The 15,881-nt window shown below is 48.6% G+C and overlaps 1 protein-coding gene across 1 annotated transcript; it reads right to left on the reverse strand.

Moving 5' to 3' along the window:
* Positions 1-209: 209 nt before the first annotated feature.
* On the reverse strand, positions 210-15,502 carry LOC144120039 (uncharacterized). Its single transcript, XM_077652515.1, has 5 exons — positions 15,384-15,502; positions 9,332-9,602; positions 5,356-5,418; positions 417-545; positions 210-224 (listed from the first exon to the last, which is right to left on the reverse strand). Exons 1-5 carry the CDS (start codon positions 15,500-15,502, stop codon positions 210-212), a joined length of 597 nt encoding a protein of 198 aa, XP_077508641.1.
* Positions 15,503-15,881: the final 379 nt, after the last annotated feature.

The following is a 15,881-nucleotide window of genomic DNA, read 5'->3' on the forward strand; positions in this document are numbered from 1 at the left end:
TAACTAGGCGCGTGCGGACGCATTTGTACAGTGAAAAAAAAATACAGACAATTACGATAGCCAGTAATGCGATATTTGACCGTAGATGTTCGCGTATGTTCACACCAAGGCTGTCAGGTGGCGTGTTAGGCTGCCACCCTCTGGCATCTTCCCGTGGAATACACCTTCCTGTCGTCCAATCCTCCGCTCTCGCCGCGGCAGGTGGCGTTTCACTCTGCTACTACCTGCCACGTGAAAGGTGACAGGGTGCCCTGTGACCTGTCAGGTGGCATGCTACGCCGACTGCGCCAACAACGCCGACGACTATACGACGCGAAATGCAGCAACGGGCGCATAAGAGCTGCGGCCTAAAAGTCAACGAGGAACACTAGTCAGTACGCATTGTGGAATAGATAGCTGAGGTAGCTGAGACGTACCTTCGGGGGCGACCCTTTAAGCGGAAGCTGGGAGCCGTCGCAGACGAACGCATTGGTCTCCCAACACGGGTCCACCTGTTTTTCCATGATGGACACCAGCCACTGGCTCTGCAGCTGGCACGCTTTTGTCTGGCACGTGCCCATCCAATGGAAGATCGGGGAGTCGACGTGATCTTCGCCCTGCTTGCCTTTACTCGGGTCGAACAACGGAGGCAGCGTCGCGTTCCCCGGCTCCTGCATCTAACTCGCCGCACGCCGACGTTGAGCATAGGTGCGGTGTAACCAAGTGCCCAAAGTGAGTAAGCATAGCATGTTTTACCGCGCATTGTAACTACGCACACAACGATACTACCCGTTGTCATATTAAGTCAATTTACTCAGAGCACAGGCAAGCACACAACAGAAACACCGTTGCTATTTTTTTATTACCAAGTGAACATCTTAAATGAAAAAGCAGCGCAAAACGCCGAGACGAAGCAGGAGTATAGACACACACGAGCGCTGACTAGCAGATGATTGTATTTAATGCTTGACCATATAAATACACACAACGACAGATGCGCAGACGCAGAAGGAGGGGAAGCATCAACACCAAATACAAAAACACTAGGCCCGTCAATAATCGGTTGAGAACTGCCAACTCGCGGCGCGACAATGAAATTGTTGGATTGCGTCCCCAGCAACACATTTTGATTCACAAGTGACGTATCATTTCTCCTCGTCTACCAATGATGCGTCAGAAATGAGGAAGTCATTCGTTTAAAGCTACATGCAGAAGCATTTCGCCTGCTTTAGCTCTACGAAGCGCCGCGGCGGGTCAAGGTCGTTGAGAATATCATCAAGCATTTCGTCTTGAAAGAGGACTAATTCCACTTAATGCTTTTTCAACGCTATAGCTATTAATGCGGAGGTTCCCGGCCAAAGAATGCTTGCCTTACGAGAGCGAGATGACGGGCTAGTTGGTGCCGCCGCATAGTGAAAACGCAGCGTAAGGAGAAGGAATGCGTCGTTTTTTTTTGTCCTTCTTCATCCCTGTTTTCTTTTTTGCGATGTATTTCCACAAAGCGTGTTCGTCGTCATCGTCAAAAAGTTGCTGTGGCTCAACTGAATTGAGCCAGATTATACGGAGCGGAAGCTAGCCATTGCTGCTTCGTGCCGCTCTCTGTCGTAGGGACCGCTAGAAGCAACCCGGCGCCCCCAAAGCTCTGTCGAAGAACTCGTCCTGGCGACCGGTTCTAGCTCCATATGTGAGCGTTTTCTAGGCTCCTGTTGTTATTGCACGGGCTTTCCAACTGGCTCTATGCTGAGGCCCTCCGTTGTATTTTGCGGATAGAGAAGTTAGAGGATAGGGGAGAGAGAAATACCGAAATTCAGAGAAAGAAAATGCACCTCGAAACAGCCATCGTCTAGCCGGCGAAGCGGCAAGGGCGACGACGGCACGCACAACAGACAAACCCGGTTGCAAGAGGACCCCCGCCGCAAGCATGCTTTATTTAATATCTGCTGCTGGTCTTTGGACCCAAGATATTAAACTTATTTTTGGAATATGGCGGAGTGCTAGACGCACTCTGGCACGGGTCGGCCCGGTATTGAACTGCCTCCGGGATCGGCCCGGGGCCTATGGGCCTATTAGCGCGCGGTGCCTTTTCTATCTATATTTCCCTCCTATCCTTTAAGTCTCCTACTTTCAGCACGTGGCAGCGACCGTGGCTCGGCTTGAGCCAGTAGGCAGGCCCGTGCTCTTTCCTTTTCCTACTTCCTTTCAGCAACATCAGTCAGCCAGCCCCGGCGCAAGCGTCGGGGGCCCTTTGAGTTCGCAGCCCCGTAGGGCCAGGAGCAGCAGCCCTCCCCCGCTGTAACTCTTGCGTTATCTATAGGCGGCGAGCGCTGCCCATTCGTCTAGCAAGAGCCAGTCACTAGGTGAACCACGTGAGACAACTGGCGAGAGTGAACGGTTGGAGCGACGGCCGGCGAAGCGGCGGACCTGACTACGAAGCGCACAGCTGTGACGACGGCGCGCCTCCTGTTCAAGGTCATTTAAGGAACAGATTTCACCTTCAGCTCTGCATGCGAGAAGCGGAAAAAGAGTCCTCGCAGCCAAATGTAACGAGAAGCAGGGTTCAGGGTTTTGTTCAGCGACAATCCGGGCGTCGGCGGCGTCTACAGAAAAACAGGTGGCCCACCTGCCACCTAGCTAGTTACGTGACTTTGTGAGGTAATCACTGCCCGCCGGATGGTGAGCAAAGTGTCCACCGTGACAAGTGGCATCCAAATTAATTACTGGTCCCGAAAGGGTGCCGCGGAGACCAACCTCGGTCTCACAAGCCCAACCGGTGGCTGTGTGTGAAGCAGCACTTGCTGGGGCAGTGACACATCGCTTAACCACTGCACCACTTCGCTAGGAGTGGAGGAGTGCTATAAGGCTAACCGCAGACTTGCATGTAATGTAGAGAATGCTATGCCCTTCAGGGTAAAATGCTTTCGAATTGTACTCTTAAGGGCAGGTTAAGTGTTATGTGATGGTGAAAGAAAGGACAGTATCCTTGTCTGCGTAGATATATGCAAAGAGGACCCCAGGCCGCGGAAGGGACCCATTAAAGCTACCGCGTCATACCCGTGAGACAAACGAAGCTGAAGTTTCCCCTGAATTTTTTTTATAGATACAACTAAATGCAAGCAGCTAACGCGTTCTACTAGTTTGAGCAAATCCGCTAAAATACCCGCTGCGCCAGAAAGGTTGCCTAAGTACAGCCAGCGAAATAAGTGAAAAACGAGTTGCATCAGCCGTAACTTTGCACGAGTATTTTAACCTTCGGCTTTAGTTTAACGCAGTGTTTGCGTTCGCCTTCCGTGTGTGGGATTTGATTTGACCTTGACTTGCACCCACCTTGTTCCCTGTAGCCGATGACTTCTCGCCGACGACTGCTATTACAACTGCATTGCCTATGCGCTTCACATCTGCATGCTAAATAAATGCGTCTTTGTTCCTGACATCAGCGCCTATTGACGATAGTTGCGACAGATTTGTTTTGCGATGCACACTCGGAACACGGCTTGAGCAGTTAATAATAGGCCTTTTTTTTTTTTTTCAAAACGCACTCTATAATAGGGCGGTGTTGCGCCGCCACACATTAAACTTCCCCAAAACACAGTCCGTAGAAAAATTTACCATCACGACCCATTTCAGCAAAAATTACTTTTAGATCTCTTTGCACAAATCACAAAGCGCATATCGGCGCTGATTTCAGCACATCATCATCAGCCTGACTCCGCCCCACTGCAGGAGAAATGCTTGTCCCATATCTCTCCAATTAACCCTGTCCTTTCCCAGCTGCGGCCACTTTATCCCTGCAAACTTCATCTCATCCGCCCACCTAACCTTCTACCGGCCCCTGTTACGCTTGCCTCCCCTTATAATCCACTCCGTTACCCTTAAATACCAGTGCTTATCTTGCCTTCGCAGTAAATGCCCTGCCCGAGCCCATTTCTTCACCTTCACTTCGACTAGGATGTCATTAACCCGAGTTTGTTCCCCTCACCCACTCTGCCCGCTTCCGGTCTCTAAACGTTACGCCTATTATTTTTCTTTCCTTAGCTCACTGAGCTGTCCTTAACTTAGTCTGAACCCGTCTCGTTAGCCTCCACGCTTCTGCCCCATAATTGAGTAGCGGTAAATACAGCTGTTATACATTTTGCTCTTGCGGGATATTGCTAAACTGTAATTCATGATCTGAGAGAACCTGCCATATGCGCGCCACCTGATCCGTATTCTTCTAGTAATTTCCTTTCCGAGATCCGGATCTGCGGTCACTACATGTTCTAAGCAGAGGTATTCCCTTACGACTTCCAGCACCTCGCTACCAATTGTAAACTGCTGTTCCATTCACAGACTATTGAAGTTAAGTTTGGTTTTCTGCATATCACTTTTTGAACCCTCAGTACTGCTCTTCCTAACGCATTGACCATGTTTTGCAGTTCATAATATGTGTGACTTAACAAGCCAGTGTCGTCAACTAATCGAAGTTTGCTAAGGTATTCTCCATTAACTCTAATTCCCGACTGTTCATAATTCAGGCTTCTGAATACGTCCTGTAAACAGGCTATTAATACCATTGGCGAGATGGCCTCTTTATGGAGAACTATGGTAGCTGTACACTCGCTATAAATATCTTCCAGTACTTTTACGTACTGCTCTTCTAAAGCCTGATTCCGCAATGCCTGCATGACTGCTAAAGTTTCGAATGAGTAAAATTTTTTCTCGTAATCTATAGAGGCTATATATAGGAGTTGGTCATATTCTGCGGATTTCTTTATCACCTTCCTGATGGTGGGAATATGGTCTATTGTCGAGTACCCATCCATTTCAGCAAATTTGATGCTTTTTCTCCCCATTCATTTATTACACGAACTCCCCATCATAGCCACGCAGTGCTGCTTACATTGCACGCTATAAATTGCTGCTGCTGAGACGGTGGAAGTGAGTATACGAATCTTCGCCCTTATATGAGCTTAATAGCCTTTGTATATCCCTAAAGTTTTCTTCATACATTATCGAACAAACGCTCAAGTATTTCCGATTTACGTGACTGCCGAATCTTGTCACTCCGGCTGAGCACACGAGCCGACTTAATAAGATCTCTAGCCGCACGCTCATTTTTTCTTCATTTTTTCGGGCGGGGGGGGGGGGGGGGGGGGGGGGGGGGGGGGGGGGGGGGGGGGGGGGGGGGTGGGTGGGAGGGTACCGAATGGCAAAAAGAAGCAATAATATTAATAGGACTTAGGTCACGTGGACAGCGCTTATTATCCCAGCATATACCAGTGAATTTCCAGGTCAAGGAGTAACATACTTGCAATCTTCTTTCGCCGTCGCGCTGCTGCAGATAAGCTTTGCTTTTCCCGAAAACAGACAAGCGCAATGATCGAACTCGGCTGTACGTACCGGTTCGTCGCTTCTATTTTCCGGACGTCCGCCACCAACTTCAATGGTTGCATCGGTCGAAACCTGCAGTCAAAATGCAACAAAAAGAAACTTAGGGGGGGAACACGTTAAGAGAAAAGGGACTTGGCTGGCTTTATCCGCGGCGGTATACAATTACATGAGGGACGCCAACAGTCGCCCCGATTGTTGGGTCCATTACATATATTGTAAGCTGGGCGACCGAGCTTTTCTGGCACTGCCAATAGCGGCGTCGAAGAACGAACCCACGAACGAGCGTTTATGATGATTCACAAATGAGGATGAAGTTCCCATAAAGCGAAGGGTGATGATGGATAATCACAGATGTGGATGAAGTTGACGAAAAGTGCTCACGCCACCCCACCCCCCCCCCCCCCCCCCCCCCGCGACGAAAGCAGTCATCCTGGTTGCGGGAATTAAAGGGAAGGAGGACGATGGGTGAAAGGCTTGAGCCGAGACACATTCACAATCTCAGTTCCACGACAGCGACGGTCGTCGACAGGAGACGCTGAGGCCACGTGATAGTTCACAGGTGAAGTTTGTTGGAGCACCGTGTATGGGCCGATGAAGCGACTGAGAAGTTTGTCGGACAAGCTTGGCGTGCAGATAGGCCTCCAGAGCAAGTCTTCGTCACCGGGATGAAATGGCACCACATGGTGAGCGGAGTCGTAGCTGCTTTTCCGCGCAGTCTCGGCGGCCTCTGTGTTGGGTCTGGCAAGTTCGCGACAGTGGGCAATACGTGAAGTGAATTGTTCATAGGAGGGTAGGCCAGAGAGAACAGGTGCAGAGAAGGATGTTTCCCGGATGAATGTAGGAGACCGACCATAGGCCAGGAAAAACGGAGAGTAGCGGGTCCTGCGTTGAACTGCAGTGTTGTAGGCGAAGGTGACAAAAGGAACCAAGGAATCTCAGTTACTGTGACGAGGGTCAATGTATGTGGATAGCACATCGGAAAGGGTTCGATGAAAGCGTTCGGTGAGACCGTTCGTTTGCGGATGGTAGGCGGAGGCTGTCTTGTGAACAATGTTGCCGGCGTGAAGAACTTGGGCCATGATTGCATTGAGGAAAGGCTTGCCGCGATCAGACAGAAGAGCATGAGGAGCTCCGTGGCGCAGAATAATGTCTCGCAGAAAAAGCGTGCAATCTCCGCAGCGGGACCAGACGGTATAGCTGCGGTTTCAGCATATCGGGTGAGATGGTCCACAGCTGTGACGATCCAGCGATTTCCCGCCGCGGTCAACGGTAAAGGGCCGTATAGCATACAACTTATAGCATACAATGCATACAACTTCGAAAGGTCGAACAGGACAGGGCTGAGGTTCAAGTAGGCCGGCTGGAGGTGACATTGACCGTTTACGGCGTTTGCATGGCTCACAAGAGGCAGCGTGCTTGGCAACACTCGTGGAGAGACCGGGCCAGAAAAAGCGGCTCTTGATTCCGTCGTAAATCTTGTGGTAGCCAAGGCGACCAGGGGTGGGATCGTGGTGAAAGGATGCAAGATCTGGCGGCGAAGAGAACGGGGAACTACTGGCAAGCACGGTTCGCCGGAAGGGTTGTGGTTATGCCAATAAAGCAGTCCACCCTGCGTTTTAAATTTGGTAAGTTGACGGCGCAATCGATAACTCGGGGTAAGCGAAGTACCGTTGAGTCGTTCTATCAGCGTGCGACAGTAAGAGTCCGATTGCTGGGTGGAAGCCAGATCTTGCTGGGTGTCGGAAATGAAACAAAATGAATAGAAACATTCCCCTATGCACCTTGGTTTCGATGACTGTTAGCTTCCTTGTTATGTTTGTCAAAGGAGCCCGTCATTTCATTTCCATTGTCTGCACGCATATACATATATATATATATATATATATATATATATATATATATATATATATATATAATATATATATATATATATATATATATATATATATATATATATATATATATAATATGCGAGCTGACATCACACAGTACACTGGCCTCTAGAATTTCCCCTCCATCGAAATTCAACCGCCGCGGCCGGGATCAAACCCGCGTCTTTCGGCTCAGCAGCGAAGCGCCATACCCACTGAGTACCGGCGGCTATATATATATATATATATATATATATAGATATATATATATATATATATATATATATATATATATATATATATATATATATACCAGCCTTTTTCGAAAAAGGCTGATCCTCCAGCCGACACGTCGTGAATTAAATCCTGTTATGTTTCTTCAATTTTTGGTGATTTTATATTATATTGACCAAATCAGCTGCCAGAAATCACTTTTGGTATATATATATATATATATATATATATATATATATATATATATATATATATATATATATATATATATATATATATATATATATATATAGTGGAAGCAGTCAGGGTTGCTCAACGGGTCAGTGAAAACTTGATATGTTAGCTGACTGTTAGCTTCATTCATATATATATATATATATATATATATATGAATGAAGCTAACAGTCACCGAGACAAAGGTGCATAGGGGAATGTTTCTACTATTTTGAATTTGCAGTGCCAATGAAATTATTTAAAGAAAATTGATTACAAAGCAGCAGAAAAAAGAAACATACAGCCGGTGGGATCCGAACCCACGACCTCCGAATATCGTGATTCTTTTCTGCTGCTTTATAAGTAACTTTCTTTAAGGGACAGAATAATCAAATTATTATTCTTCCTTTGATCCGCACTACAAATTAAAAAAAATAGAAAACATCCCCCTGTGCACCTTGGTTTCGGTGAATGTTGGCATATATACTTCACATAATCGTTTTTCTGCGGTAGCCAATGTATAACCTACTCTCGTAACCATACGTGTATATATATATATATATATATATATATATATATATATATATATATATATATATATATATATATATATATATATATATATATATATATATATATATATATATATATATATATATATATATATATATATATACTGGTGTTCATATTGGCAGTGACGTCCTGACTATACTTGGAGAGAGCTTTCTGTGGCTATGCAGTGGAAGCTACGAGGCCCAGACACCGGCTGCTATGAGGGCGCTGTTCGCACGCATGCGCAAGCCAAAGACACAGGTCTGTGAGCTAGCCGAGCGCGCTCGTTGCTTCCGCTGCACAACCACAGAAAGTTGCCCCTGAGTATCACTCTACTAAGTTTTGCTTTGTTTCACCATGCCTACAATTAGGGCACCAGACGCGAACAGACTGAACGTACGCGAACATTCGTGCAATATTCTTTCTCCGCACCCACTATTATCTTTTACTGTGCACCAAATTTCATCAGCGGCCACATGTACTACAAATCGACAGCCTAGTACGTCGCCTTTCAGTGACTAAATCCGAACCGTTTCTATTCACACACACACGCAGCTTCTGTTGGTTGCATTTACAGCGCGCTGTCCCCACACGTGTTTCCTTCGGCTTGAATAGCGTTTCACTTCTTACCAAAAATTATTACAACCGATCTTCCTTAAGCGTAACAGACTGGATTCCAACGGAACGGAAGTGCAGCAGGGGTGGCAGAAAGTTAGCTGGGCGGAGGAAATTAAGAAGTTTGTAGGGATAGGGTGGCCGCAGCTGACAAAGGACAGGGTTAATTGGAGGACATAGAAAATGCATTTGCCCTGCAGTGGGCGCAGTCATGCTGATGATGCTGATCACGATGAATTCATGCTGCATGGCAGTGCTTTCTTCAGCGACTGCCACCCAGCTAGATCCAACGCTCCGGAAGCGATACGCAATAAGGAATGAAAAAAAAAGCATTCCCTGCCCAGATAAGGGTGATTCAAGCTGCGTCCAACGCCGTAACGCTTTCAGCCAAGTTACGCTTGCGCTGCGCAAGAGAAGTACTGAACGCATCTCGCATGAAATTGTTTTTCGTTATCAGTTCGAACAAAAAAAAATGCCCTTTGAGCTGAAAGATAACGTACCGTGCCTCCTCCGAAAGCGTAGTACGCGACTGTCGCGAACAGAGTGCAGGCGATCACGCAGAGTCCCATTAACACCACTCTCCACTGCAGGTCCCATGTCTCTGCTCCCTTCTCCTCGCCGCTTTCAACGGCAGTCGTCGGCGCACGGCTTCCGGTATCAGACGGCGTTCCTCGGTGCAGTAAATCTTGGTCGCTGGCGAGGCTCGGCCGTGGGCTCGGCTGCTCACGGCTCTCGGCACGTGGAATTCCTATTACCCGAGCCGCTACATCGCTGCAAGCGGATCAGCGGATCAGGGAGGGATGATTGTTTGTGTCGAGCATTTTTCCTGGATTAAAAAAAAGATTTCAACGCAGGCAGAACGTGGAATACTCGCGGTGGCTAACAGGGTTAAATGTTGCGTTAGAGACCGAAACTTTGGAGCTGTTGAGAGAGGCCTTTTTCCGAAGCACGTTCGCCAAGATAACACGTGTTTTATAGAACCCAAACAAGGAACATCTCGCAGCAAGACAAGGTACCGGACAGAACCGCCGCAACTACCCAATAGATTTAAAAAAACGGAGGATTAAATGATGGCTGCACCCCCTTTCCAGAAATTGCGACGCGGTAAGAAAGCTCCGGTGCCAGCTGTCAAGAGAAGCGATTCTGCGTACGTTAGTGACTGAGGATTGCTCCGCAGCATGTGGAAAGCGGCAGGTGTCTGCGTCACCTGAGCGTCCTCTCCTTTGTTTTCGGGCATAGCAATCGGGTGGACATTTCCGTTAATAATTAACTCGTTAATTGGAGAGGCATGGGAGAGTTTTTCCTGCAGTGGGCTGTCAGACTGATGATAATTATTGACATTTCCGGGAACAACGCACTCGACATTAATCGGCAGACTTGACTGCCTAGAATCGGATTCGTGCTTATGTTTTCTGCGAAATACAAGAGTAGTGGCAGCGTTGCTCATGCGCTTGAACATCCTCGCCTAATCCAAAATTCCAGTGATGACCTGCCCACGTTCGCCGGCGGGGCGCGATTGGTCAAGCCATGGAAACATCCTTTTAAGGACTGTATTTAATGCGTTGAATTGTATTCACACCTGGCTTTTTCCCTCCCAACCAAACAACTTGCTCCTCTGACCTTCAGTAAATAAATAATTTTACAGAAAACGCGATTTACTGCGTGTGCAATGAGTCTATTTTGTCAAAAAAATCCGTGTGTGCGTGTGTGCGTGTGCGTGTGTCGTCCCAAAGCAACTCAGGCTATGAGAGACGCCGTAGTGAAGCGGTCCGGAAATTTCGACCACCTGGGGTTCTTTAACATGCACTGACATCGCACAGTACACGGGCCTCTAAAATTTCGCCTCCATCGAAATTCGACCGCCGCGGCCGGTATCGAATCAGCGTCTTTCGGGCCGGCAGCCGAGCGCCATAACCACCCAGCCACCGCCGCGGCTTAGTGTGGGTTTGTGTGTGTGTGCGTGCGTGCGTGTGTGTGTGTGTGTGTGTGTGTGTGTGTGTGTGTGTGTGTGTGTGTGTGTGTGTGTGCGCGTGTGTGTGTGTGTGTGTGTGTGCGTGCGTGCGTGCGTGCGTGCGTGCGTGTGTGTGTTGTGTGTGTGCGTGCGTGCGTGCGTGCGTGCGTGCGTGTGTGTGTGTGTGTGTGTGTGTGTGCGTGCGTGCGCGTGTGTGTGCTTGTGTGTGTGTGTGTGTGTGTGTGTGTGTGTGTGTGTGTGTGTGTGTGTGTGTGTGTGTGTGTGTGTGTGTGTGTGTGTGTGTGTGTGTGTGTGTGTGTGTGTGTGTGTGTGTGTGTGTGTGTGTGTGTGTGTGTGTGTGTGTGTGTGTGTGTGTGTGTGTGTGTGTGTGTGTGTGTGTGTGTGTGTGTGTGTGTGTGTGTGTGTGTGTGTGTGTGTGTGTGTGTGCGTGCGTGCGTGCGTGCGTGCGTGCGTGCGTGCGTGCGTGCGTGCGTGCGCTCTACCCGCTTCCACAACACAATTCAGAAGGGCTCCGGCCATCACTCACTCAGCACCCCCTCAATCTCAAGACTCCTGCGCCCACCACAAACCACGTAGAACCGGAACGAAAAAGCGATGGCGAAACCCAATTCAACAACGCAATGACAATGCGCTCAACGTTTAAGCGAAATTAACAATAAATACAGGTAACGCAGATTTCTCGCATCGCGTCGTATGAACGTCTGAGCATTATTTTCTTCTCCCTACCCCTGAGTTCTGACCTCTGCACAGTCTCGCCCTTCTCGTTAGTCGTCTGGCGGTGAAGCGTGGCTCCCGAACCACGATAGCATCAGTGCGCTGTTTTCAGCATGGAAGAGTCACTTTTGTTACGCTCCGTAAAACTTGGAGGCACTCAATGTTGCGCTAATTATACCAGGAAGCTAAAGTAGCACATGTGAAATCTACTTAGTTAGCCTTGAAGTGGAAAGCTAATGTAAAAGTTCACCTGCTGCAAAAATGAGGGAAAGCTTGGAAACAATACAGTCTTAGGATTTCTCAATGGCACATTCAAATCCTGTCCTCTTTACTGTTTCTGGCAATAGTTTAGACTTCCTAGGCTCCACAAAAGGCGCTTCAGGTAAAACGCACTGTAAGCATTAATGTGGCTTTCTTTTACTGCATCGTTTTAATAAACCTGAAATTAGCCTTCACTGCTGATTCTTGTGGTTCACATCAGCTCTTCCCTCCTCTCGTACAGTTCGAACGCAGCATTGTTTCGCCTAGTGCCACTATCCTTTACGTGCTGCCCTGGCAGTCTGAAGACGCACCACTAATACCAAGAGCAAAGCCTTACGATAAAAGAAGAGGCAGCTCTCACGGGGGTTTTCAGGAAGCCGCTTCAAGGAAACAATCATTGATATGCTTAATTATTCTGCTAAATTGCGCCAGATGCAATAGTATTTTAAAGGAAATAACGTGCTTAACTAATAATTGGATGAGCGAAATGGGCTGCACAGGACAAACGCGCACTGACAAAAAGTTAATTCAATACAATCCATGCTCACGCAAAGTTCAGGCAACTCACTGTTCAGGCAACACCTGCTGTGTCACAACCATATGCTCCTTTGCTTCTTTACTGTCTTTATTTCCTCGTCTTTTAGCATGACAAAGAATGTGCTTACGCACTTGTCGACATGGACGTCCGATATCTCAAAAGCTTCGTTTATCTCCCTTACCTTTTCCCCCTCGCGCGAGATAAGATGGTAGTTTTTTTAAAGCAAGGTGCCCATTCGTGTCTTTCGAAATGTGGGCAAAGTGTCCAGGGTTTGTTATTTTAGAGCTACAGCTTTAAGGGCTCCGTGTTGCAGAAAGGCCGGTGCCGTTGGCGTCAGCGGCGGTGGCCGTGAACGAAAAATTACAGAAGCATTAAGAAATAAAACCGAGTAGGAAATTGGTTGAGTTGGGGAATAGAACCAGGCCTCCGGAGTGGTGGTGGTGGTGAAAACTTTTATTTTGTGGAATAGAGTTTGGGAGCCACAGGGTGGCCCCGCTACAGGGTCAGCGTCCCTAGTTCGGTACACCGCATGACGAGGCCCCGTCTCGAGCCCGTTCCACCAGAGCCCTTTGGGACTCAAGCGAGGAGCAGTTGAGGAGGGCAGTCTCCCATGCCTCTGGGGAAGGGGGGAGTTGGGGATTTTTAGTACTACATGCCCACATCATGTCGAAGATATCACAGGTCTCCCCACAGTGCGGACATCGACCATCCGTGTTAGGATCGTAATGTTTGATGATTGCAGGACAAAGCAGAGTGCCTGTCTGCAGGCGCCTTAAATTTCGCTCCTCCGTCTTACTGAGCCATTTTTCGGGGACCGGGAAAAGGCGGGGGTTGTCGTTATATTGTGTTATGGTTTCCCTGAACCGCAGCAGCGGCTGGTTTATCTCCGAGTCAGAAGAGCTGGGATGAGGAGTCCGGTGAGTAAGCGCTCGGGCAGCCGCGTCAGCGGCCCCATTACCTCGTAAGCCCTGGTGGCCAGGAGCCCAAATGATTCTTTTCTGTGTTGGATCAGTGACAGTCCGTCTTAGAATACAGCGGCTAAGGGGGAGATCTCCCCTGCCAAGTAATGATCACATGCTTTTCGGGAGTCCGTGATGATGATTCTCGAATTGGCGCAGGCGGCAGCAAGCGCTATCGCTACATCCTCGGCTCATATTGAATTCTGGGCTCGGAAGGAGAGTCGACCAACGTGCATTTTCTGGTGAACGACAGCGGCCGTGTAATATCCCGTGGGCGATGGCCCTGCTACGTCTACATAGTATACACCGGGTCAGGAGCCGTATTGTCTCTCAAGAGCCCAAGCGCACGCTTGTCGTCTGTTTTCGTGCATGTCGGTGTCCATGTTACGGGGGAGTGGGAGACCCAGAGCTTATGGCGCCACAGTTCTGGGATGCGCTCTGCCTCCTCTGGAGTGCAATCGTGTTGGATGTGTAAGTGGTTTAGCAGGCGGCGCCCGGGGGCCGTCTGCATGAGCCGCGTGTATTGGTTGACGAGGTGGGCCTCCCGCAGCTCCTAGTAGGAGTTTAGCACCCCCCTTCCCTTGAGTTTGGCATTAGAGGTAGCCACCGGGAGATCGAGGGCTCGCTTAGTTGCCTTGCGAATTATGGCGTCTATTCGCGCGTCGTCTTGCTTATCAGTGCGAAGGTAGGGCACGCTAACCACCCAGCCGCGCCAGCTCGATGATTTGGAATGAACAAAGGTGCGTCTAGTGAATGCGGTGTTGCCTTGAAGGGTGCTTTAGAGACACGTACTGTGGTGTATATTAGTAATTATGAACATGGAAATTACAGTTGTCACAGTTCAGCAAGCAGCAAAGTACGTTTTCGCTACTTTTCCTCTTCGCTTGGCGCGCACGTAGCCCCATCAGGCGCCGCCCACTAAAACCACTCCCCCTCCTCGCAATATACGCCACTACCCCAGCAGGGAGCGTACGACGGCAGCGCCTCCCGCTCGTCTCGTTCTGGCGCAGTGGGGACGTGCGTGGACGCAGGAATCACGCGGTGAGCAGCGAACAACGCAGCGCACATCCAAGGCGCGTTCACCACGAAGCTTTCGGATTGCTGCCCGTTCGTTCGGTTAGGAAGCTATGCTGGCGTTCGTGGCATCGGGTTTTTCGAGACCTATGCGCCGACGAACTACGACTGCAACTTGAGTCCCGTGCGTTTCGGCAAGGCACCTGACAGCGCTTCTACGTGGTTTGCCGCTCCGCGCGTCCGTTTCACTGTACGTAGCAGAGCGACTTGTCTAACGGGCAAGGCGTTGCATCGAACGAGCGATGGCGTTCCATGGTCTCCCTGGCAGCGCTGCAACACGCTTTCGCGTTCCACTCTTAAAGGCGAAGCTTAAGCGTCCTTCATTTTTTCTCTAGATTATTGCTATGCTTTCTTAAGCTTGTGTTCAGACATCTACCCCACTGGCCTATGAAACTCACGCCATGTGACCACGGAATATTATAACAAGACCTGAATCACATTCCATAAATTTTTCTTGCCGTGCTATTTCAATTGTGTTAGTTCTTTTCTTGATGCATTGATGCATTTTATGGCAGAAACTCAGAGCCACGAGACTAATAAAGCGAAGGAGCGTACGGATGTAACACAGCTTCTGGTAATGAGTTGCATGAATTGTGCATGCGTATAAATTCTATTAATGTACCCCCTTCTTTGAATAAACCCAGTTGTCAGCATGCGCTTGTCGCGTGCAAACCATTTGTCTCGTTCAATTTCTAGTGTCGCGCATTATTCCCATAAAAAAATGAACAACCTAGTAGTCGCCATTGCTTCCTTGCATGCATTAGTTGTTAGAAAATGCCTGTCTAGAGCGTTGGTAATCCATACTCCAGTATGCAACCTTCCACGAAAGATGATTCGCTGCAAGCAAGGCGCCTCAACCTATGCGAGAGGTTTCGGCAGCCTCAATGCATTTAAGCGTTGATAATATCCTGACACCAGGCCAGCTAAAGACATTAACGTACCTCATTTGTTCGTGCCTGCCGTTTCAGAGAGGCAGCGTTCATTTATGAATGAAAATCGCACACGTTAAAATGAAAACAGTGACTGATACTCACGGAGTGGCGATAACCCTGTTGATCTCTACTTCCTTCGACCTGACCCTGACGGGACCCGGTTTTGGCTTCAGGCGTAGACTTTCTAGTAGCCGTCTAAGCGGTGCTGAACGATGCGCCATCGCGATTTTCGTCTTTGTTGTCTATCTTATGTGCGTGCACTCTCGCGAGGATTTTGCATCGGATAAAGAAGAATGTGGCGATTGCTGCACGTCAAGCTGTCGATCCAGATGTCAATCAGGGTTGGCTTTTTTTCACTGAGTGTCGTTATTTTTCTGCTTTTTCGCGACTTCAGATACTGAACTGACTAGTCTTTGATTCTTTAATGCCTTGTTTGTCGAAAACAGCAGGAAAAGCGTCACAAATTCACGATCCCACGCTGTAGATCTATAAGCCAAAGCGCCCACACATAGGTATACGCCGCACCGTAATCGAGGAGGAGGCTGCTCATGCACAAAACTCATCTACAGGGCGTGTCTAGAAAGCAATGCAATTTTTATT

The sequence above is a fragment of the Amblyomma americanum genome, chromosome 2 (genome assembly GCF_052857255.1).
Source record: "Amblyomma americanum isolate KBUSLIRL-KWMA chromosome 2, ASM5285725v1, whole genome shotgun sequence".
Lineage (NCBI taxonomy): Eukaryota > Metazoa > Arthropoda > Arachnida > Ixodida > Ixodidae > Amblyomma > Amblyomma americanum.

Excerpts from the sequence above, each read along its gene's own strand:
- LOC144120039 (XM_077652515.1), bottom strand. The coding sequence starts at position 15,502 with ATGGCGCATCGTTCAGCACCGCTTAGACGGCTACTAGAAAGTCTACGC. Across the intron at positions 9,603-15,383 it reads AACAGGGTTATCGCCACTCC|CGATGTAGCGGCTCGGGTAA; the intron begins GTGAGTATCAGT and ends ATCCGCTTGCAG. Across the intron at positions 5,419-9,331 it reads ACGCTTTCGGAGGAGGCACG|GTTTCGACCGATGCAACCAT; the intron begins GTACGTTATCTT and ends TTTTGACTGCAG.